A 24,816-nucleotide genomic window follows, 5' to 3' on the forward strand; every position below is an offset into this window, starting at 1 on the left:
AAATGATGCCTGTGATGTTTGTTAGTCACAGAACCCGTTTCAGCACAGTGTATTTATGTCATAATTCCTTATTTTAGTGTTAGTTCCTGCATGGATTACAAGTATTGAACATTATTTGTCGTATATATTTAGTCATATATACATGTTGTTGGTTTTTTTTAGTTTGAATCAGTGTATGATTCAACATAATTTAAAAAAACAATGTTGATTTAATCTTGTAATGTTTAAAATGGAAAACGGTAGAATAGGATTAAACGAAAGGTAGCGGAATATGAAAACAATTGATATTTGGTCGTGTAGTTACGTCTGAGATGACGGAATACTGCAGTTCCCAGAATGCACCGTTCTCTCGGAAGGGACCAATAAACTGTCAGTAGAGAATGGGCGCAAAATTCTGTCTCCCACTCACCCGATATGAGCTCAGCTGGGACCAAGACCAAGCTGGAACCTGCTCTAACTACCACTATATTGACATAAATACTTTTGATTCGCAGTTCGGACCAAAGTCGACAGGCAGTTTCCGCTTGTTGTTTGGTGGTGTTGTCAATGCTAAAGGAGCCTAGCCGCCACAGCGTGAGCGACGCTCGGCAATGCTAGCTTGCTAACTGTGCTCAAAACAATGTCCTTTCTCCCACAAAATAACTTGGAGGAGCAGCTGGCCAGGCACAGCAATGCTGTCCCGAGCAAACGGTCTATGTCTAAACCCAAAACAGGGTAAGTCACTTTATTTAATTCGATAAACTTGCGAACAGCTACAGTCTACGTTATTTCCACTGAACGTGAATCACAGCTTGACTTGGAAAAGATAGCAAAGCAGCTCATTTGTTTATTCAGAAGTTGTTGTTCTTTATGATCTGGATAGACCTGTTTGTTCCTAGCTTGTTGGTTATTACGTGGATCATGTAAAGTGAAGCAATTTTATCATATCCCCAGTCCAGACTGACGTCTTTTTTTTTATTCTAGGGCTTTTTGCTTCAAAAAGAAATCCACTGTTACAAGCAAGTTGGATGTACCAAAGAAGGTAATTGGCTCAAATGTTTTGGAAAGCCGAAATGTAAATATCCACAATGTGGTGACCAAGTCTTCTTTGACATTCTCTAATAAGCTTGAAAGACCTAAAACTTCCAACATCAACAGCTTCTTCTCTGTTAATACAAAAGCCACTAGCTGTACTCCTGCAGCCCTGCCGTCACCTGCTGTGTCTGTACAGAAACATGACAATTCAAAAAACACCGTCTGCAACACAACCAGTCTCGATGCATCTCTGGGATTCCCCATGGACGACTGGGATGACTTGGATGATTTTGAACCCCCTGCCAAATCCAAAAATGACTCGTTCGGGTCCAACGGTTCTGGGAAGAGTGGCAAGCAACCACAATTTTCCATTGAAGAAAAATCAGAATCCAAAAAGGATGCTGACATCCCATCGACTGTTAACTCGATCAAGGATTCACCAGCATGCAGTCAAGAGGATTCCCCGGTTCGAAAGCCCAAAAGACGTCTTCCTGCTTACATGATGTCAGTTATGATTGACAGTGAAGATGAACTTGATGACATGCCGAAGCACCTTGAGGAAGAGACAGGTGACTCTCGTAAACGCATATGAAGTCTTTTAGAAATATGAAGTCTATTTTTATTCCAAACAGGTGATAAGAATAAATCGGTTGACCCAAATCCAATCGCTCTAGATGAAAATTCAGTACCTGATGACGACTTTGACTGTGTTCCTCCTTCTCCAATCCGTGACGAGAGCTTTCACAGCAGATCGGCTATTGAAAACAAGTATGTGTCAAACATAAATAAACATGTGCAAGCTTTGGTGTTGTAGCACTAGAGACTGAGAAACTGAGATGTTTTCCATCTTTATTTGTGTGAGCAGAAAAGCAACATCTGGAAGACGAGGAGATCTTTTGAAGTCAAAAGAACCAACCGTCGCTCCGCAAAATCCATCTGATCAACAACTGAAAAGCAATGCAAGTAGGTTTGCAGCGTTGAGTTAAATCTTACTTTTCTGGTGTTCTAATTGTTTTCCTGACCTGTTAGATGACCAACTTCTCAGCATCATGGAGTCAATATGCAGCCTGGTTGATTCCATCCCTGAACATGAGCTTATAGGTCTGACTTGTGGGAATGAACTTCTACTGAAGAGGGCACAAAGGTATATTTTAACCTTTTAATGCAATACATTTCATGATGTCTCATTGACAATGCTTGTCTTCCAGGAAGAGGATACTTGCGACTGGTAATTGTATCCCTCTCCGGGGGTCGCAGCAGCCGGACAGCACTGTGGTCTCTGATACCAGTTTTAAAGATAAATCTTCTTCCAGTTGTGAAACTTCCAATTTCAGTTCTTTGAGCTGCTACACGTCTGTAAAGGAACCTCAGTCGAAGCGGTCTTCAGTCATCACAGTGGACTATGACTCGGACCACTGTAATAGTCTCATCAGTGAAAATAATCTGCACTGTAACAAGAATAAGGACACATTTATGGATTACGAAACTGTCTGTGACTCTCCATCGGTGGGCACTCTTTCGAAACCTGCCGTATCTGAGAATCCAACCATCGACCTTGATGACCCAGATCTCTTCTTCTCACCCAAGAAAACGGAGACATGTAAAGCGAGCAAATCTAAGAGTCCACCACCAACTGAAGCTCCGGACGAATTTTTCATTGATGACTTTGACATCGATAACCTCAGTGACTCGGACATTCCTGACTATTTTGATGAACCGCAAAGCTCTTCGGCCTTTGCTGCCAAGACCAGCTCTGTGACTTCATCTATAAAAGAAGGGCCAAGCAAAACCTCCTGGGAGATGAAGCAAGCCACACCCATGTCCACCCCCAAACCTCCAAAAATCAACTCGCCTGGTGAGTTGTCTGACTGTGTAAGTTATTTAAATGTGTTTTTTTATGGCTGCACTTTATCAAGCAGTTGACACATACTGTCTTTTTACACCACACACTCGGTATACTAGTAGCGTACCATATGTAATGATGAATTATTTACGCCTAAGGCCCTTCAAATGGGGCCTTGGTGTTGTCAGTTTTGCTTGTAGTGATGCTTTGTTCTGCACATGCCTTGGCCCAACATTGTGCATTGCTGTATTAAAATCCTATGGCAAAGCAATTTAGATAATAATATTATGTGCAAATATTTTCAAAGGTTTTGTTTCATCTTAAACTATTTAAAATACTTTTTTTGTTCATGAAATATATCAGTTTGCAGTCTGTATTTTAATATGCATGTGTTAACATGTCCTTCACAGAACCCACGTTTAGAAACCCTGCTCACGATCGATTCAGGGGCTTCAACTTTCCACACTCTCAGGAGATGATGAAGATTTTCCACAAGCGTTTCGGTCTCCATCAATTCAGATTCAATCAGCTGGAGGCAATAAATGCAACAATACTGAAGGAGGATGCGTTTGTTCTGATGCCTACAGGTTTGTTTTTTTTAAGATGTTTGTCATGTGGACACAAGTTGTTAAACTGTCTTTGTGTGTTGTAGGAGGTGGGAAGAGTTTGTGCTACCAGCTTCCAGCCTGTGTGTCAACAGGAATCACCGTGGTGGTCTCACCTCTCAAGTCACTGATAGTGGACCAGATCCAGAAGCTCACCACTCTAGATGTATGTTTCTGCTGACCTGAGCTAATAAAGCAATGGCTTTCGCCACCTCAGTCCAACAAGACAATAATGTTTGACTGAGGAACGTCCTGATTTGAGATGGTCAATGCAGACATTTCATCTGTATGACAATAACAATGTTCAGGTCGATCAGTGTGTATTTTGTGGAAGACCATGCAGTGGTTTCTCTTTCTCTTTGCTGATCTGTTGTTGATTCTGTCCCTTCAGATCTCAGCCACGAGCCTTTCTGGTGACAAAAGTGACAGCGAAGCATCAAGAATATATATGCAGCTTTCCAGGAAAGACCCCGTCATCAAACTTCTCTACGTCACTCCAGAGAAGGTACCAGTTTTTTTTAGTTGTCTAGTTGCACACACGTTTGCAAAGACTGTTGAGAAGAAATGATTATAATCTCTCTTGTGCTGGTCACCACAGGTCAGTGCAAGTAACAAGCTGATCTCAGCCCTGCAAAACCTGTATGAGCGAAGCCTCTTGGCTAGATTCGTCATCGACGAGGCTCACTGTGTCAGTCAGGTGAGTTCCAGCCCTGAAAATCACCAGCTTTTATTGGAGTAATATGCATGTAAAGTGATGACATTCTTCCAGTGGGGGCATGACTTCCGCCCAGACTACAAGAAACTGCACGAGCTCAGGAGGAAGTTCCCCAACGTGCCGATGATGGCCCTAACTGCCACGGCCACGCCACGTGTGCAGAAGGACATCTTGAACCAACTCAACATGACTCGGCCTCAAGTGTATGTGCTCTGGCTGCTTGTTTTCGAGTTACCATTGTCAATAATCTTGATGTACTTTCAGATTTACCATGAGCTTCAACAGAACCAACCTGAAGTACGCAGTGTTACCAAAGAAACCTAAGAAGGTGGACGAAGACTGCATCAGCTGGATAAAGAAGCACTATCCACGTAATTCTATTTTTTCTTTTTAGTACATTCAGTATAAGTCTTTAGAGTTCTGAATGTTCATAATCTCATAATCATTTATGGGAACTCATGACAAAGTTTGTAAAACACAAGTTGTTGACTTTAGAGCCCTTAACAATAACCCCTAACCCGACCACATTGTATATTGTTAATAAGTCAACACTATTACTACAAATTTTGCTCATGGTTATGAACATTCAAAACATCTTCCATGAAGCCTTATACATGTGTTATCTTATGAATGTAGCAATAATGCATTATAGGTGAGACCTTACAGTGGAGTGTAACATTGAAAGGACAGTCGTCCTTTGGAATATTTTCCAGCGTATTGTTGGGCACTCATCTGATACGTCTGTCTGACAGATGGTTTATCAGAATATGCTCCTGCTAAAATCTGTTTTGTGTTGAAGGAGACTCCGGTATCGTCTACTGTCTTTCCCGGAACGACTGTGACGCCATGGCTGAGAGTCTGCAGAGGGCAGGGATTTTAGCTCTGTCATACCACGCTGGCCTGAGTGATGGCGACAGAGAGTACGTGCAGACCAAGTGGATCAATCAGGACGGCTGCCAGGTGAGGCCTTTTTTTTCACTGTTCTGTAAGATAATTGCGAAATTGGGACTATAGTGAGTTTAACTTCTGTTTCTCTTTTTTAAACACTTTTTTTTATTCAATTTGTTACTGCACCAGGCTGGATTCCATATGGTTTGTTTAAGCTTTAAATGGAAATTGTGATTTGTTTTTCATTTTCTCAGGTAATATGCGCCACGATAGCTTTCGGCATGGGCATCGACAAGCCCGACGTGCGGTACGTGATCCACGCCAGTCTCCCGAAATCAGTAGAAGGCTACTACCAGGAGTCAGGCAGGGCTGGCAGAGATGGAGAGATCTCCCAATGTGTCCTCTTCTACTCATACACTGACGTCCACCGCATCAAAAGACTCATCAACAGTAGGTTTGAATCTGGAGCCACGCTGCCCTTCTTCAGGACTCAAGTCGCTGCTTGTCTTCTTCAGTGGACCGAGAGGGAGACCGAAACACCAAAGCCACTCACGTCAACAATCTGCACAGTATGGTGCACTTCTGCGAGAACGTGATGGAGTGCAGGAGAATCCAGCTGCTGGCTTATTTCGGGGAGCTGAAATTTAACAAGTCCTTCTGCAAAGATCATCCTGATGTCAGCTGCGATAACTGCGCCAAACCCACTGTACGTTTCCCCTCACATTCTCCTTCATGAGTTTGAGGTCTGATTCCAGTTGTGTTCATTTTTGTGTTCAACGCTTGCAGCAATACAAAATGAGAGATGTAACGGATGACGTCAAGACGATTGTGAAGTTCGTTCAGGTGAACTGCGAGAAAGTGGGCACGAGATACGGCAGGACGGCACAACAGACCCGGCTGACACTGAACATGCTGGTGGAAATCTTCATAGGTGCGTCCCAAACAGTCCACGGGTGATGCATGAGTCAGCGCTGATTTTTGTTTGACGTTCCAGGTGCCAAGTCTGCCAAAGTGCAAACAGGAATGTTTGGGGTGGGTGGAGCCTACTCCAGGCACAATGCTGACCGCCTTTTCAAGAAGCTGGTTCTGGACCACATCCTCCAGGAGGACCTTTACATCACCAATGGTGGACAGGCTGTCTCGTATATCTCTGCAGGGCCGAAATCCATGAACGTCTTGTCTGGACACATGCAGGTAATCCGTGATGCTTCTTTCCTGGCTGCTGTTTGCCTGTATCAATCAGGATTGAAGCTAGATTCATCCCATTGTCGCCTGAACTTGATGCAGGTGGAGTTTTATGAGACGGAGAGCGCTTCCAGCATCAGGAAGCAGAAAGCCGCGGTGGCGCACAAGGTCTCCCAGAGAGACGAGATGGTTCAGAAATGTCTGACGGAGCTGACGGACCTGTGCAAGCAGCTGGGCAAAGCTTTTGGCATTCACTACTACAACATCTTCTCCACGGCCACCTTGAAGAAGATAGCTGGTAATGTCTAATCGCCAGCTGGAGCTATTGAGCCAGGTGTTCGACTAACTTTCCTCTGGAAACAGAGAAGCTCTCTTCTGACCCGGCCGTTCTGCTCCAAATCGACGGTGTGACTGAGGACAAGCTGGACAAGTATGGAGCTGAAGTGGTTCAGGTTCTCCAGAAGTACTCGGAGTGGCAGCTCCCAGGTAACTGAGCGTAAACATTTTTGAGCATAAGAGCGGTTTCACACTGCGGGTTCTGTCTCTGCGGGTGGCCTGAGTCCGATTCATCCCCTGCTGTGCAGCCTCACACCCTGGCCGTGTACCCTTTTTCCTCCTCAGCTGGGGGCACTCTGCCCAAGATAGCTGGTTGGTGACCCACAATGAACCTCCTTATTTCTCTGTCACTTCATAACAGCACGAACCGTCCTCACCTCAGATATGAACTGTTGACGGACCTCCGCCACGGCTGTAACAGAATGTGGCGTTTCACAGCTGAAACTAAACATGAAAGAGTCTTGTCATGTTTATTTTACAAGGAGATAGCAGAAACAAGCTGTGTAATACGGAGTGTCTTGACTAATCCATGCTGCTCTCACAACACCCTGAACACAGTGAGAGAGATTACTGACCATCAAGAAGGTTTTAGTCAGTGAAGTTCAGATCCTGACGTCAGAAATGATCAATGAATAGTCTGGTGATCTCCAGTAACTTGGGGAAAATAAGCATCTTTCCTCTTCGCTGTCCTCATGCAGACAGCTGCAGGATCACAGCAGTGAAAGCAGTTACTGTAGAGCGCAGCATCATTACTTTAAGCAAATCTGTCTGTCAATAAAATCAGATGTTTATCAGCCTAATAAAGGGAAAACACATGAGTTATAAAACATTTGCACACATCACAGGTCCCTGCCCTCCTCCACAGCACCAGTCTCTTGCAGCTGCCAGCTACACACCTCAGTGTTCTGGGAGTTTGAGAATATGTTTTTGATGTTGTGTGGCCAGACAGCGATTAGACCCTTTAATGTCCGGCATGTTTTGTGGAGTCTCGCTGTACATGTAGTTTCCGGCATCTAGCGCTGAGTCACCTGAGGTGAGAAGCTCACCCTCCGTGGAGAGTTTCCAGAGACAAAGTGCAGCGCTCGTGTTCACATCTCTGAATTCTGAGCCGAAGGCGTTTTGTCTCGAGACTGAACCCGCCGTGTGAAACAGACCTCACTGATACCTTCATTCCACCATTGTGACTCTCTAGTCGAGGAGCAGGCCGACAACTGCGACGACGGCTGGATCGACACTCGCCGCTCCACCATCGACTACGAAGACGACGAGGACGCAGAGTCTTCGACTTACTTCCGTAATCAATCTGCTCAGGGACAGAAGAGGAAGAAGGCGCCGTTCTTCAAGTATTCCAAGAAGAAAAAGGGCTACGGCGGCTCGGGCTCCTACAGCAAAGGGTTGGTATCAAAGGTGTCAGTGGCTGAGTGGAAATCCCACGCTCACATTCCACACTCTCTGTGTCGCAGTCGTGGCAACGGCGGCAACAAATCCTGGTCCAACTCGAGCGGTGGATCCAGACCGCAGTCTGCGGGTCGCGGGTCCCGAGGTGCAGCCGGAGACTCATCGACAGGAAGGAGGCCGGGGTTCTTGGCTGCGCCGACGCCGCAAAATAACCAGAGGCCCTTTCTGAAGCCCAGCTTCTCTCACCTGTGATGCAACACTTGTGACAACACTTTTCAATAATGTCTACTTCTTCATGTTTATATTGTACAAAAGCGTTTTCTACTGTTCTGGCCACCATCAGAAATTTAAATATTAAAGTCCTTTTATTAACATATCACTGCTCTTCTCTCTGCGTTTTAGGTAAATGCTGAGCTGCAGCTTTAGGGAAAGATTATGTCAGAGTGAATACAGAAGAGTACTGGAAAGGAAGGCTCTGCACTTGTGCTTCAAAGCAATGAATGACACGACTGTGTGAGTCAAAGAAAACGGCTGTGAAGATCATATTCTTCCTCTGTGGTTGAGATTGAGACATTATTTTTTATTTTTAGTATATAGAAATAAATCCACCAGACCGAGTTTGTCTCATAAACCTTGCTCTCTCAAAAGTAGAGACTCATAAAGACTCATACAACGAAGTTAGGACCCGTGAAATGACGTCAACCAGCACTAGATGGCAGTGTTTCGGCCTTTCCAACCAGCTGATAATACCCATCTCTTCATCCTGAGTCGTGAAACATTGTTGTGAGGGAAGTGGTTGGATAAAAGAAAAAGGCTTAGCCCTCAGATCGGACTGACAGCAGCTCATGTCCCTTGTTCACTTATCTGATATTATGATGAAGTGATTCTAGCAAAGGGCCACAGAGAACGTTGACTTGTTCCTCGCGTCTCTGTGTGTACTTGTTTGGGAGCCTGAAACGGACACAACTGTGCCGCTGCCAAGATGCTGCAGGTAGTTACTGATGAAGAACTGCCGCTCGTGTTCTGCATCTGCTGCCAGGCAACTAAAAACTTTGGACTGCAGCACCTGGATCGCTTGAGAGCTCCCTGCTGACCATAATTCTTCCAAAACAGCTTCAGGGCCAATTTAAAGTAAGAACCAAAAAGTGTGTCAGGCTGTTGCCATGGTGATTCCTGACCTCCATCTAGCGACAGGAAACCTTTTGTGAGTCATATTTGTTAAGTTCTTCGACGATGTCAGGGTTTTTTTTTCATTAGTTTCTCACTTAGGAAGAAAGATGTGTTTAAAAAAAACGAAGACAAGGTCTGGAAAGAAAAGAGATTTTATAAAACATCATGACTGAACACAGCCGTGAACGGCAGCGTTGCTCCGAACAGAAATGAGACATTTCAAATATCAAACATGAATCCTGCTTGTTGTTGGTTTTTATACACGTCACATATTCCAGCAGATTATTGCTTCTTGAGTTTCGGTTCCAAGACCAACAAACGCTACATGATGCTAGCGACAAAATAAAGACAAGTCAAGTTTGTGTCAGATGAAATATAAATAAGGACAAACAAATGAAATGATTCAAAAGTCACTTAGTTTCACTTTTGCTTGGCGTCGTGGACGACTGCGGAGCACCTCTACTCCATCACATCCCAGAAAAAACTAACAAACAGTCGTCTCACATGAGCTCCGTTTTATGTGTTGTTTTTTTTCTCAGCCACGCTACTACATTTGTGAGTTTGGATTTGGCTCGTGTTTTTGTTGTTTCTGCTCAAACAGTCAGACCTTGTTATTCTGAGCCTTTTTTAAGTCTGTTGTTGACAGTTTATTATTGTGAATTTAGTCATCTTATTTTAGTCACTTATCCATTTTTTGTCAGACACAGTTACAAAACTTATTTTCCTTATTTTCACTGACATTGTGAAAACTCACTGACTCACAAAATCCTGGTGGAAACCCTCTCATATATATATTGGTATATATATTGGTATATATATTGGTAAGACAGAAAAAGGAAGCATTTTGAGATTCACCTTGAACCCCACTTCATTTTTTGCACTTCATATCAGGTTAGCACAACTGTTAATGCCACAGTCAGGTCAAGCTAATGTATGATCTCTGTCTCAAAACCAACAAGCAATCATCCTTTATTCCCGTCATGATGGCAATGTTACGTCCATTTTTCCCCTCAGGCAAATGTAGCAGCGTGGACACTATTTTTTTTTTTTTTTTTTTTTTGAGCCGGAGACAGAAAAGAAAAACACCACAGATTTTCACCCATAAATCGACAGCTTCAAAGGTTGACGTTGAGTTTGGAGAATTGCTGAAGTCATTTGCATCGATTATCTTGTGTTTTCCATGCTACTTCTTCCTCTTAAAAAATGTAATTTCAATGACGTCTATTTGGCATAAATACACCGACTAAATGCATTTATACGAAGCGCATTTTTAATAACTCATCATTACAGAATAGAGATCGAAAAAGGTCGCTGCAGAAACGATTTCAAAAGACCAGCATCTCCAAACTCTCACACTGTCAAAGCGACATTTATTATTTGGTATTTGTATGTTTGACAAAATCCACCGTACAAATACGCTTAAAAAAAAAAGTGTGATCAGTTGAGACGATAAGTCCAATACTTTTTGACTCGACACGGCGCTAAAAAAAGTATAATTTAATCTTCGATAATAAAATAACATCTCAGTTCTGTTAAAATATACATGAACACCTGTCAATATATTAGGAAACCCACTACTATGTACAAAAGTACACTATTATTCTAATATGCTATTATACATGACGTTGATTTAAAATCAAAATAAATCTCTGTAGAAGGAAATAATTGAAATTCATTGAATTTCAATGTCATGATAAAATATATGGAGGGAAAACTGAATGGGGGAAATACACAGCATAAGATGGTGATGATGATTTACTTCTTTACATGTCTATCTACTGAACTACTCATTCATGAGTCCTTTATGAAATAAGCCTCTTTAACTTGCACCAGATACATTTCACCAAATCTGCCGTCGTAAAATAAAAAAAGGCGCTTGGTTGTTTTTCCGTGAGCCTTCAGGAACGGAGCAGATTTGATTCCAAATATCTTACTTTCACCGTCTTCCTTCACGTCACCATCAGCTCCGACCAAAATCCTTCTCCAACCTTCTTCAGAAACCGTTCGTCCGCTTGTGGTTCCACAAATTACAAAAGCAGCTAAGAATCTGAATGCTGGTGATAAACTCGCCTGTTGACACGTAGCATTCGCATCAGCGTCTTCCCGCTAAAAAGTGAGGCCGTATAAATGTTCCCGGAAAATTGTTGATTTGTAGTTTTGCATTTTGCACCCCATTTGCACCTCAAATAATTTTTATTTTTCTATTATAAAAATGATCATATTTTTGGATTATTTTTATAAACCAAAAATAGGTTTGACTCAATTTACCATTTTGTCATAAGGAAAAAAAAAACTCTTGTCTTTGAAATCTTCTACATAAAGTCGACTTTGACATGGTGAACATCAGTACATGTCATTGGTAACACTGGTTCAAGGGCTTCAGTGGCTGTTGAAGCTCGTAACACAAGACTTGTGACCAAAGTCTCACTTTTAGATACCTCACCGATGCCTTGACAACCTGATTCATAACCACTTGAGACTTGATGAAGGCTGTGAAAATGTTAAGTAGAACCCTGCTTCCATAGAAATTTAATAAATAAACAAAGGCAACACTCTTCAGGCAAAGTAAGAAAAACTTGTAGAAAAAACAAGACCTGTAATGGGTGGTGGTTTTGTTAAAAGTGTCCTGGGTTTTGAAAGAAAAAAGGGGGGAGAAAGAAAAAAGGGTGGAGGTGATGTGGGCGGGAACTTAACGCAAAGTGAAGGACATAAGAAGTTCCTGGGTCAGGATTACCAGGGCTGGTCCAAGCTGAGGGCCGGGATCAGGATTGGGACGGGGTTGACCTCCATCTCTGCAGAGTCCTAACAGTCGCCTCAGACCCCCGAAAGGGTTTTGGGTAACCCTACGAGTCCTCACTTGTTAATGAGCAACTCTCCCACCCAGCGGAGCTTGCAGGCAAACCACCGCCTGAGGGGACAAAAGTATTCGTGATGGAACTGCTGGAACTCCGGGGTCTGGCGGATGTCACGTAAAAATGTAATGTCGAGGTCTGACTCGGTGAGGATGATGAGGAGGAGGAGCAAAACAAAGAGGAGTCCGATGGTCACGAGGAGCAAACGCAGGACACTTAAGACAAACTTATTCACCTGTTCCACATCACTGAGGGCAGAGTCGCCCGATGCGTCGTCCTGTGTGGACCACGCATCTGCCCCGCTATCCCCCCTCTCATGTGACGGGGTCCCTGGTTCGGACTCCTTCTCCTCCTCGATGCTGCAGGGGGCCCCGTTGATTTGACGTGAGGCGGCCAGCTCCATGCTGTGCTCTGCCACCGGGGTGGGAAGGACACTGTCGGAAGGGCTGTAGGACTCATCGGAGATTACCGCCGTACCCTCGCTGGCGTCCGTGGCCTGGCTCCGGGAGCGCGGGATGAAGGATTCGCTGTGAGATACTGAGCGAACCGGTGTGGAGTGGGCGCTGTCACGCAACGACTCCAACCCTGGTGACGGGAAAAGACACAGTCGCGTGACTTCACTGCTCTGCGATTCCAATTCCCAATCAATTGAGCGCATCAACATGCCCAGCGTTCACCACAGCAGATCATTCTATGGGCTCTAGATCCCCATGACACATGATTATGACCCACAGGACTTGAAACGCCTACCACACCTGCCAAAGTCAATCACCCCTGAGGAATTGACCCTCCGAAAACTCAGGGCGAAACAATTTCTCTATGGGACAATGCCAACCTCAGCAGACATAAGCAATGATCCTTATCGGTTCCCTGGCACCTTGGACCAAGTTCCACTGTCAAAACCAGAAAATTGAGACACTGGAGCCAGAGAGCAGCAAGAACTGGACAACTAGAAAATCGCCTACCCAAGGCTCTTGGTCCCGGGGTCACCCAGACATTCATTTTGAGCTGCAGGGAAAACTGATTTTTGGGTGGAGTTGAAGTTGGATGGAGCCCTCAGGGCTGCCGAGCCCAGATGATCGATGGTTGTGTAGAGCGGTCCGCGTCTCCATGCTTACGAGATTCAAGTTGCTGACTGCTGCCTGCCAGCCAGATACTATTCCCACACTGTTTCGCTTAACTTTTGAGGCTAAAAATGTTGGTTTAAATGGCGAGATTGCCGATAATGTGTCTGCGACAGGGTGCCGCCATCTTTTTTATCCATAATCTTTAACATTTAAACATTGATACAAGTACTGAAACGATTGATCTCCATTTCTGACAAAGTTAAAGGACTTACATGCTCAAGTACGGACAATACTTTCCTTTAAGTTACAGTCTTGATTCATGCTAGATAGGCTAGTACAGAACCTATGAAGACCCCTATGACACTGTCCTCACACTGAAGCTGCAGGTGAGACAGTAAGCCACTTCAAAGAAAACATTAAGGTATCGAGTGTTGTCACTGAGGCCGACACATTCTCCACATGTCAACAGCCTCTCTTTTAGGGAAAACTAAGACGTCAGAGGAGAGGGATTCTTTTCTAAATCCAGTAGATACGCTGACATCATCAGCTGATCCTTAACATTGTTCACCAGTTCAGACGGATCATTGCCAAGCCAGAGTTGCCATACTAACTCCATTGGAAGATCTCAGTTGTGTTGCCTGAAATGCTCATTGCAAGTTGAAAAACCTCCAAAAGCTCTGCTCTGAGTCTCTGAAGGAAGGCTGAACTCAGACTTAATCCTATAAAATTGTGCCAACATGCAATAATGGCAAAACTATTTAAGTCATTCCATGTTAGCATGTTAGCATAAAAACAATAAGAGGGCCGCAGAGCTTCCCACAATGACACAAGCACCTTTGTTTTACCAAGCTAAAATAAACGTGTCCGTTTGACATATCCAGAACAAACCAAGTCGCCGCTGCTTCCTCGCTGCTTTACCTGGAGGGTTGCTGGGTTGAACACAAGGCAGTGGAGTCCCAGAAAGCGGGCTCCCACTGGCAGAGTCCGGTGGCCCAGTCAGAGCTGGGTACAGAGGCAGAACTCCCAGGGCCTTGCCCAGCATGCGAGGCCCCAGACTGAGCACGCGGACCTTCACATCCCGGTAGCAGTGGTTGATCATACGCAGATGGACGTTCACCCGCGTGGTGATGCGGATCAGACACTTCACCATGGTTCCTGCATGCGAGTGTTAATCCTCTCCAGTATGGTCCCAGAGTCCAGGCCACGGTCTCCTGCCAGTTGTTGGCTTGCTGTGTGAGGTTTCTGCTGCAGTGCAACGGAGGCCAGCAGTGGCCCCACCCTGCCCAGTGACATACATGGAGTAGAAGACTCGCGCTATTTTCGGCCGCAGTATTAATACCACGGCAAGACACGCAGTCAGCACACGCTGGGGGAGAAGATCTCCTCAAGAGACAACACAACCCTTCAAAGAGAGCAGCAGACCTGCTTTACACCTCCTGAGAAAATGTTTCCAAAGAGGCAAGAGTTCTGGTTTTTACTGGGGTCATCCTGAACTGCTCAGCTGCTGTGACCGGAGACCACCTGTTCTGGGACACGCGTCCCCAGCGAGTGAAGCGCGTGTCCTCAAACGCTTTGGAATGAGACCCTGAAAGCTAAAATGCTTCAGTCTGACACACATGTACTAGACTTCTGGGCCAAATAGGTCGAGTTACTCTGCCAGCATGAGCACAATAAAAGTGCCACCCAGAAAAACCATGTCCATGTGAGACTTATTCAACGCTGAAACTGACATTGTGCTTCACTTTACTTCCACGTTCAGTCGGCACACTTCCAGTATCGGCCTGCCACTCTTACCCTCCATGATAGAAATGTGCACAGCTCTCCGGCGTGTGCGCGGCACACTGCTGAGGCGAGGCCCGTGAGTGATGGACGGACAGCTCCTGCTGGGAACTAAACCAGATCTGCAGACGCAAATAGACATAAAGGTTTCATTTACACACACAAATACTCCAGCCATTTTTTATTGAATCCATGGAAGCGTGAAGCAGTCGTACCTGTGGATTTCTGGTGGCTCACGTTTGATTTTGGCACTTTGCTCCATCACCTCCTTGGCCACTCGCCCGCTGTTGGGGAGACAAACACGGGTCTCCAGTTAACATTCGTGAGCACTGAGCTTCCATTCATCCACTTCCTTCCGCTCGTCGTCTGGTCCTGGCTGCAGCGGCCGGGAAAGAAACCACTGACGTTCACTCCTCTACATGGAGAATACAGAGAAGTTTCCACCACAAGAAAAGCTGTACTGGCGTGTTCTCCGCTCCCGTATCGACATGTGTCACTTCCTTCGAGTCAATCGTGCCTTCCCGTTGACTTAACATCTGAATGACCTGCCATCGACACATGACTGGCAGTGGGCGCGAACATACTGTGAGACTTGCTTCGGACAAGACTCTTGTCTTTTGGCGCAGCTCTTTCTTCACCATCCACAGAGCGATTGAGTCCAAATGTTGATCTGATGCTTCCTGTCTAAGACCCTACGTTACTCAACTCCTCAATCCGAGGTCTCAACACCTGTCAGGTGATCCTCATCATAACTGCTCATAACTCATAACTGGATCTGCCCTCTCTGGGATCATGTTGGCTGAGAGCTGTGGGGACTGACACTCAGTCAACAGAGGTGAAAATGAAGATATTGCTCACACACTAAGCATTTTCACGTGTTTAAATGTCTATACATTTTCCCATCACTTTTGCTATTTTTGTTTGGGTGAATCTGAACTGTTCAGCCGTCCTGCCGCAGTGAAAACGTACTCTCCTGCCCTCGATCCTGTGAAGTGTGACTCATATCCTGGAGGAGAAAGCTGACATGAACGCACAGAAGGCCGAGTCCAGTGGGAGAGCCTGAACACACCTTCACCAGCGGGAAGTCATGTGAAGTGCCCTGACATCAGTCATCCGTGTCCTTTACCTGTATCTGAAGCGGCTGCCCTTGAAGAACAGGTTGCTGCTGGACACGGTGCGGACCTGACTGGACTTTTCGAGTCTGTCAGAAGAAAAACAGTCACATTTAATAAACATACAAGCTCCTCACGGCATTAGCTTGTCACCATAAATGTGTGTGTCACATGAATTATGAACCTCCTCTCTGTGTGTTACGGGGACCATATCATGCTGGTCTGCATTCACTATTCAATACATTTGTGTTGTCATTGTAAGTGAGACATTAATATTTGATTTAGCTGCAGGGCTCTGTGTGCCGCTGTGACAGGTTCTCCTTCCAACCTGAGCCATCGAGGGTTCGAATGGCGCTACAAACATGTTTGAACTTTCAGGTGCAGCGATGCTGCAGTGTGTTTCGTAGTGATGGAGTCGCGTGCGCTGAGCTCTCAGAGCAATCCCAGGCAAAAACGTCTGTCAACAGGACGCAACTGCTGGTTCCTTGTGAATGTCCTTGTGGATCACGGGGGCAGCTCCAAGAGAAACGTAAGTCTGTCTGCCGTGTGGGACCCAATCTTAACCTAGTTCATTTCACATTTTCAATTTTCTTTTCCATTCTAATTCAAATTAATTTCAAGGTATAATTTAGAAAAATTAAAAACAGTGGGTTTTCTTTATTTTTTATAAAAAGGTTTTTCAAATTCTCATACATGTCCACGTTATGTAAAGACATTAAACAACAATGAATGCAAAAACGTAAATGATATTACAGTGGTAGCTCGGTTCTCGACCACAATCCGTTCCAGACGGCCGCTCGAGAAGCGATTCGTTCCAAATCTGAATGGATTTCTCCCATTACAATGAATGGAGAAAGAAAGAATGCGTTCCAAGCCTTAAAATAGGCTTTTGTAGGAGTGAATGTAGAGTGTCTGCTGCAGGTGCGCTGTTCGTCTGCAGAGACATTTAATGTCCAGCAGGTGTCAGTATTCAGTGACACAGTGTGTTGATACTGTGTGTGTCGAGACGCTGGGCCTGAGAAGAGTCAGTGAGAGGTTTCTTCTTGCGGCAAACGTGAAAGGGAAAGGTGTGGTGTGACAATTGAAATGGGCGGGCGCCACTGTACCATTTTTCTTTTTAATCGGACGTATTCGTGTCTGTCGACCCACTAAGGTCAGATCTAATCCCTCCCCTCTTCACAACACCGTAGACTCAGTTGTGTTTCTATTAAGGTGATTTACAGTTGACTCCCATCTTTCACGTGGTCACGTCCTTCACGCGCGACCTCTGCTGGCTTATTTCACCCTTCACCAGCTCCTTCATGATTCACCACCACCTTCATCAGCGGTTCGTTCTACACTTCTAAAGACAGGAGGAGTCATAACTCATGGCAGAAGCGAGGAAGCTGTTTCTCAAGTGCAGCGACAGGAAGCTCAGGGAGGTCACGCTTTCTTCAGCAGCTCTGAAGGACGTCGGACAGCCACTCACTTATAGAAGGCCTGGTTCTCCACGCCGCACTTCCACAGGTGCTTGCAGGCTTCCGGCGTCGGCGCGAAATACGTCAAGATGATCTTCTTGTCCTGCACGTGGGGAGACAGGAACGCGCAGGACAATAAAACAAACCACCTCCACAGACGCCTCTCCGACACGTAACGGTCTCACCTCTCTCTGATTTGCATAAATGTGGAAGGTCTTCCCCTCGAACTTGAGCTTGGTCACTTCGTTCCTGCGGGGGCGAGGGAGCAGTTAAGATCACGGAGCAGAGGAGCCACAGCACGTTTAAATATTCATGGAGACCACTCGCAGATGACAGAAACAGCGCGGCTGCTCGATATTTGGCTGACAAAACAAACTATTTCCCCCCCAAGGACGTCGGGAAACAGGACCCATGGGGGGAAACAATTACTGCGTTAAGCGCAAATATAAAATCCTCAGCAGCAGCTTTTCATGGCAGGAAAGAGGCGGCTTCTTCTGCTCGGGACCAGTGTTCCCTCTAATGTTTCATGTGTCTGAGAGACACAAACTCTCTGAGTCAAATATATATATAAATATATATATATATATGTATATATATATATATATATATATATATATATATATATATATATCAAATGGCAGCTCTTCAATTACTGTTCGCCCCATTGTGTGTGTAGCGATTTGTTGAGTGTAGCGTCAATATTTTTGTGCACTGAGATCACATCAGCTGAGCGCAATTGCGCAAGCGCGCAGCTTAGAGGGAGCATTGCAGTCGGGACCATGTGTGTGGGTCAAGCTGGTGAAATTAATGAGCCATCTGTGCGACACAGGTAGCACCAGATGGATGAGCTTGGTGGTCCATGAGTGTTCCTCCAGCTGTGGAAGGCTGGCAGGAGGAGACGCTGCGGGTGCTTCCACTGGAGGACGCTGGGCTCTCACCATTTGAGGAAATGCACCCTCTTGTTTCCCTGGAGGACCACGAAGCCGAACGGCGTGAAGGCCAGGAAGGCAGGGTTGCCGGACACGTCCTGGGCACGAACACAGCAAAGTCACAAGAGGGCTCAACGATCAAAATTTTTTTCACATTTTAATATGAGTATGAAGGTCAAACTAGCATTATTATGAATTATTATCACTAAAATATCATCTCATCATCTCGGACTCTACTCATCCCCAGTATGCACGTGAACGTTGAACAATAGCTGCAATACTGTTTATTTGTTTATATATATATATATATATATATAAATAAAATTAATAATATAATAATTGTATTATTATTATTGTTGCTATTTATCTGATATTTATTTCTTTTGGACATATAGTTTTAGGAAACCGGAGGCCTCAGGCCGAAATTTCGTTGCCATAATACAGTGATATGTTTTGTGCAATGACAGTAAAGAAAGTCTGAGTCTAAAATACATGTGTATATAGTGGTTAGAGCTGCAGCCACGCAGGGAATAGGTCACGGCACTCTGATTTCTTCTCATAGTCCATCACTAATGAACTAACCGGGCAACATTTTTATGGTGGATGTCAATAAATACATCTTCTCCCACACACCTTGCACGGATGAGGATCAACACCATATGTCTCCAGCATCTGCGCCTTCTGCAGGAAGTTTCTCTCCGCGGTTTCAGGTGTTTGTCCGCTGGAGAGGAGACAGACGAGCTGTTACACAACACGCCCAAATAACTGCCGCTCCACGAGGTCAGGTGGATGTTTTTGCACCGGGTGAAACCACACCGTGCTGCCGGCTCTGACGGTGACCACAAGTGGGCGCTAGAGGCTCGCGCCGGACTCACACGGCAGACGCGAGTGATCGGGTTCCAGCTCCATTGTGTCTCGCTGAAGCTCAGTCACAGGCGCAGCGAGGGGTTTCAGCAGCTTCCGCGAACATTGGAGCGAAGCGTTAGAACGCGTTGGCATGTTTTACTGTCCGCTCAGGAGAAAGTGGCATTGTGAGTCGGTGATGCGGCTCAGCGGAATGACCAAAACAGTGGGGACGGAGTGTGTGTGTGGGACTGGTTTAGCAGCACTTGTGAGGACATTTCTCTGAAGACCTCGTGTTATTATTATTAGGTTGAAGTTAGGTTAAGAGTCCAGGTGAAGGTGAGCCATTTGTTTAGGTGGCTAGGTTTAGAGTGAGAGGCTGGGGAAAGGGTTATGTCAATAAGAGGACCCCACAAAGATAGTGGCATAGGTATGTGTGTGCTCAAGTGTATTACTGTGTAACGCAAATCAAAACAAATGAATTTTGGGGCCAAGGAAAAGATATTTTTGCTTTGCTCTTTTACATCTCCAGCATTACGGATTTCCCTATAAAAAAAACTAAACGATAAAAATGAAGTCTGGCATGTAAACTGCGTCCCACTGGCACCACATTTGCTGTTAATGCAGCAATTTGCGGTTCAAAATGAATTCAAGTCTGTGTTTCCGCGCAGAACTTGCTACTCCCAACAGCACAGATTCACAGTACGTATTGTTTGAACTGCTGCTGGTGGTCCATTGACGTGTGTGTTTGAAGAGCAACTCATATTTGTTCTCACATCAGCTCGGCTTTGTGTATGTCCGCAATCCTTCGCTCCAGCTTCTCGGAATGTTTGGGGAAAAACTGGAACTTGGAGCTGTAGCCTTCAGGATGCTTCCCCGGGTCGTAGTCCCCGATTTCAGCTGCGAGAACAAAAACATCAGGAATAACATGGTGGCAAACAGTTGCTTTGCAGCCGGCAGGATGAGGCAGAGAAAGACAGCGATGACCCCTTTCTCTCTGCTGACCAGGCAGCACATCTTTAATTCATGAGCCCCTCCTCCAGAGAAGCCGCTTCCCCAAAACACTCCTAGCACAGATGCTATCGCTGCCACAGCACCTCAGGAGTGTTGCTACATCTGTATCAGCCCATGATCAGACGCGAGATGATCACTTCAAAGTGGCAACATAAACGCTGATCTTCACGCTCAGAAGTGCATGAATGTTCCGCGTAAAGTTTCACTACAACCGCTGCAGGGAACAGAGAGGTTCTTGGACACATCAAACTGTATCACCACAATAAGATCAGAAGATATGAGTCGCACTGGACTGTAGGTCACTTTTTAAAAGGGGAATTTCATTGACAAAATCCACAGCAAGAAGCAGCAACACCGTGAAGGTCCGCTCACAAAGTAATGTGTAGTCATTGCTTCCGTCGTGACGTGGAACAGAGCGTAGCTAAGAAGCGAGACGACTGAGAAACAAGGAAGACAGGGTGGAGTTTTTGAGATTCCTGGCAAGGATTACAGTAAAAACAGTCACTTCAAGCTTGATCAGCTCATGCAGCTGGCGCAAGTACCGTACTCTATGGCGGCCTGAAGTGGACAAAAAGCACGTCTCACTATACCAGTCCTTCTCAAATAGTGGGGCGGGTTCCCCTGGGGGGTGTGGGGTGATGCCAGGGGGCACATGTCACCTTTATGCTGTACTAGAATAAAGTGTAAATGCACATCTACTCAGGATTTTTTTTTTGTATTTCAGGCAAATTGATGCACCTTAAGTCTTTTCTGTTACAGACAAGAACAATGTTATTCTTTATTGTAAGTTGATCTATATTACTTTATTTTTTTCTTTCCTTCAAATGTTAACAAGGATATAATGTTATGCAGAGGTGTACTTATAACAATTTTATAGACAAATGATCGCACCTGAGCATAAATCGCAAGACCAGTGAAGCTTTGGAAAAAAAACTTGAGAAAACACAGGATAACTGGTGATAGAATGAGCGAATGACCACTTGAGTTACCTTGAAGGATGTAGGCCGCTAGCATAGCCGCGTCCGAGGTTTTACAGAGGAGTCGCCCGTGATAGAGGTCTCGTTTGATTTGCAGGAAGACAAGATACCTAGAAGGAAGAAGATCAATGAGGGACACGTTTATGGACACGCCGGTGAAAATACTCACATAGTTAACACGTATTAGTGCTAATCTGCTGGAGCTAATAACACAAGCTAAACATTAGCATCTAGCAAAAACAAGAAAGACGGAGGGAAGCGAGTTTCCCACTGAAGCTAGTGATCTATTCTGTCAAATAAATAATAACTATATAATAACTATATATATGTGTGTGTGTGTGTGTGTGTGTTATAATTACACAGATTGGTTGCTTTGGAGAAGAAAAAATCTAATTTCGCAGACGCTCAGCCATGATTGGAACTGTAAGACGAACGCATTCATCTCCTTGCTAGTCTTGCCATCTTCATATAGTTTAATCTCAGAGTGATGCATAGATCAGGCTTCTATACATCTCTGTTGGGATTTATTCACACTGCGAAGTGGCGATGGAAAATACATTTCAAACAAAGCCGTTTCAAAAGAAAACATTGCACCGTCTGGTTCATGTTTAAACAGCCATTGTTTCCCCCCCCACAACTGCACACAGGCAGCTTATTTTGTGCTCCATGTTTACGTTAGCCGTCGCAGTAGCATTGCTAACAGAGACCAAAGCCTTAAAATAACGGATAAATTGCTTTAAGAATAGGATGAAAATGGCAATTTAAGATCTTTACATTTGACAACAAGATGTTTTAATTCAAAAATAACTCAAATTCCACGAAGCTGTTAGCATTAGCAGCCTTAGCATTAACAGCTGCTGAAATTGGTGCTGACGTACAACCACAACACTGATGTAAAATGAGCTACAAAGCTAGTAACCACCGCCATGTTCAAACCAGGTAGCGTCACTGCTAATACTCCAAATAACTTTAGGTAATGGAAAAAAACCACACCTAAACTAACTTGTCACTAACTTGTGTTAAATCAAACTGTTTAAATCAAATTTAACTCAGTAAAATTCGGTACTCATCTGAAATGCCAGCGCCCAGAAATAGCAACATAAATGCTATGTTAGCACTGAGCAGCTAACTAGCCAACACAAGATAGGGCGTGTTGTTTTTTTTTTTTTCACACTTGACATGTAAAAACAGGCAGAATAAAAGGGTGTGATTGATTATTGACCCTTTCCCCGTCTCACCACCATGTATCACTCACTCGTCCTCCCCCGAGCTTCAGCCTTTCATTTCCCTCCACTCTCAGTCAGCAGCCTTCGCCCCTCTCCTCCCCCCATCGCTGCTCATCTACGCGCTGCTCATTCCATCTCATTTCACTCGCAGGCAGACAGCGCTGCGCGCCCGCGTCTTGATCAGTCCATCATCGGTCAAACCTTCACGCCAATATTTGCTCTGCCCCGTTATTTGTTGTTTTCTCGCACCATAACACGCAGCATTTTTCGTAAAGGTGATTGAACTGCCACACGTTCCGCAATATACCAGTGAAATATAACACAACTGGACACTGTGAGCAGAATATTTATATAGACAGAGCCACTTTATCAGAGAACACCGCTCCTGCGACATACTTCTATATGCGTTTGTCACACTAAACTAAAGACCTTCCTTTAGATCAGACGAAAGCAAAGGGCCCAGGGGCCACATGTGGCCCTCTTGAGTAAAGCAGATACGTCGAAATGCTTCTGACAATCTTACGATGTACACTATCCATTATTCTAGTTTAAAACTAGTTTAACTATAAATATTACTCGTTAAAGGTATTTTTTTTTATTTTATTGTCTTCTGTTTCCTGTCCATAAAAATGAATTGAAATAAAATTTGATTTGAAATAAAGTTGCATTTTTATTTTTTTAAAATCTATTTCAAATTGTCTTTTTTTTTTTTTTACCAAACATCAAGGCTCTTTGTCTACATCCCTCCTTTTCTTTTAGCATGACGGCCCCATTATTTTTTTGGTCTTACAGACCAAAAATAACAATAAAAATTAAAAAATAAATAAAAATGAGTGTATTTTTGTCTTTTGATTGCCAAAAGCTATTAGCAGTAATATTGAAAACTAACATCAATGTTAATGTTTCAGAGAAAAACACTCATTTTAACAGTATTTTTGTCTGTAAAAATAAGTACATAAAATACATTGGAAAAAATACGATGAAATAAAATGGCTTCATAAGCATAATTGATCTTCAAATGATCTTCTAGTATTTATGATCCATATTGAGAATATAATGTATATAAACTGAAAAAATATACAATCCAATTCCTTTGTACCTTGTTTTGTAGTAAAATGTAATCGCTAGCTAGCAAGCAATGCTAGCGAGTGTCGCTAGCAAAACACTCGCACAGACTCCCCGCGAGTGGAGGTCTGTGCGAGTGTTTTATTATTGCTCAACTATTATTTTCTGGATATAATTCAATGATAGCATTTTTCAGCAACAATAGTAATGCACTCTGTGGGACAGCAGGTGGCAGTATCATTCCGGAACGCACTCTCACGAGGAAGAAGACACTTGCTCTTTACACACAGAGTGACCGATCCTTCAACAGGTTTTCTGGATCCGGATGGTAATCCAGACCTTCATCTTTCACCTGTCATTCTACTCCGAGTCTCCTCTGAGCTTCTAGCTCAACGGATGAAAATCATCTCAGCCCTTTGCATGTCTGCTCAAAGCCGCACCGTATGACTGAAGATGATCGGACGGAAGTCTCACCGAGTGATTTCTTCTTTGAGGGCAGCAGGATCTGGAGGGTAGAACTTGACCCTCAGACACATGGTGAACGGAGGCTGAGCTGAAGAACACAAGGTTTATTTCCTCACTGGTGTTTTCATCAGCAAGAAATAAGAGGCTTTCATTTGGAAACAATGAGAAAAAAAACATGAAAACTGAAGCTGTACTTACCTTTCATTTGCTTAGCGATAGATTTCGGGAACTCCAGCCAGTGCTGCAACACAAGAGACCATGCACGTGACGTCACAGCAGCAAGATCTTTTAAAGCAGCTTGAACAGACTCCACCGACGAGGATGGCCTCCAGCTCTCTACCCAGCCGGGCCACAGCAACCAACCCCAGAATATCTCCCAGTGTCGGAGCTAAGCTTCGCACTGATCTGTCAACATGTAAATACTTCATGATCCCAGCTCTGCAGCTACAGGCCTGCGAGCGAGCGCGGCGCCGCGGCCACCGTCTCGCTGAGACCAGAAGATGAATGAACAGAAATGAAAACACAACTTTTCACTCTGGTCACTCGGCGCTTCCGCAGCCGCGTGTAAAATCAGATACAATTTTAAAGCGTGTTCGGAGGAAGGCAACACATGAGTGTCACTTGATGGAACTGGTCATGAAGAGAGCGCACATGTCTTTCACCATCGAAAAACAAAGGATACAGACATGAATGCACAGACACAAATAAGTCAATCAATGGGACCTGCAGCAAATATTTTGAGAAGTTTTGTGTGACACAAACAGCTTCACCCAAATCAGCAGCCCAAAACAAAGTCTATTTTTTTTTATTTTTTTTATTTTTTAATGTATAAACTTTCAGTGATGGCATTGTGGTGCGTCACCACTATTTTATCTT

The 24,816-nt window shown here is 44.5% G+C and overlaps 2 protein-coding genes across 4 annotated transcripts in view; one reads left to right on the plus strand and one right to left on the minus strand.

Moving 5' to 3' along the window:
* Positions 1-370: 370 nt before the first annotated feature.
* blm (BLM RecQ like helicase) lies at positions 371-8,352 on the plus strand. Of its 2 annotated transcripts, XM_053885513.1 has the most exons (22): positions 371-714; positions 964-1,021; positions 1,106-1,583; positions 1,647-1,782; positions 1,880-1,977; positions 2,044-2,158; positions 2,223-2,869; positions 3,268-3,444; positions 3,510-3,628; positions 3,854-3,967; positions 4,061-4,159; positions 4,232-4,380; positions 4,442-4,548; positions 4,977-5,137; positions 5,320-5,515; positions 5,581-5,771; positions 5,852-5,996; positions 6,060-6,259; positions 6,353-6,548; positions 6,614-6,736; positions 7,779-7,980; positions 8,050-8,352. In XM_053885513.1, exons 1-22 carry the CDS (start codon positions 620-622, stop codon positions 8,234-8,236), a joined length of 3,993 nt encoding a protein of 1,330 aa, XP_053741488.1. In that variant the 5' UTR covers positions 371-619; the 3' UTR covers positions 8,237-8,352. The 2 variants fall into 2 exon arrangements, with proteins under 2 accessions (XP_053741488.1, XP_053741487.1); XM_053885512.1 differs by having other exon boundaries at positions 964-1,583.
* Positions 8,353-9,989: 1,637 nt separating this feature from the next.
* Positions 9,990-24,816, minus strand: part of LOC128770773 (FERM domain-containing protein 5) — a 55,154-nt gene continuing 40,327 nt past the window's right edge. Inside the window, exons 3-14 of one of the 2 annotated variants that reach the window (XM_053885621.1) lie at positions 24,139-24,181; positions 23,950-24,028; positions 21,197-21,294; positions 19,970-20,093; positions 18,984-19,071; positions 18,360-18,448; positions 17,607-17,670; positions 17,433-17,515; positions 15,979-16,053; positions 15,068-15,136; positions 14,868-14,974; positions 9,990-12,591 (exon numbers count right to left, since the gene is read on the minus strand). In XM_053885621.1, the coding sequence (XP_053741596.1) occupies positions 12,008-12,591; positions 14,868-14,974; positions 15,068-15,136; positions 15,979-16,053; positions 17,433-17,515; positions 17,607-17,670; positions 18,360-18,448; positions 18,984-19,071; positions 19,970-20,093; positions 21,197-21,294; positions 23,950-24,028; positions 24,139-24,181 (1,503 nt within the window). In that variant the 3' untranslated portion in view covers positions 9,990-12,007. Of the gene's footprint in view, positions 12,592-14,867; positions 14,975-15,067; positions 15,137-15,978; positions 16,054-17,432; positions 17,525-17,606; positions 17,671-18,359; positions 18,449-18,983; positions 19,072-19,969; positions 20,094-21,196; positions 21,295-23,949; positions 24,029-24,138; positions 24,182-24,816 lie in introns of both variants that reach the window. The other variant, XM_053885620.1, reaches the window with a different exon arrangement.

Source organism: Synchiropus splendidus, chromosome 14 (assembly GCF_027744825.2).
Source record: "Synchiropus splendidus isolate RoL2022-P1 chromosome 14, RoL_Sspl_1.0, whole genome shotgun sequence".
NCBI lineage: Eukaryota > Metazoa > Chordata > Actinopteri > Syngnathiformes > Callionymidae > Synchiropus > Synchiropus splendidus.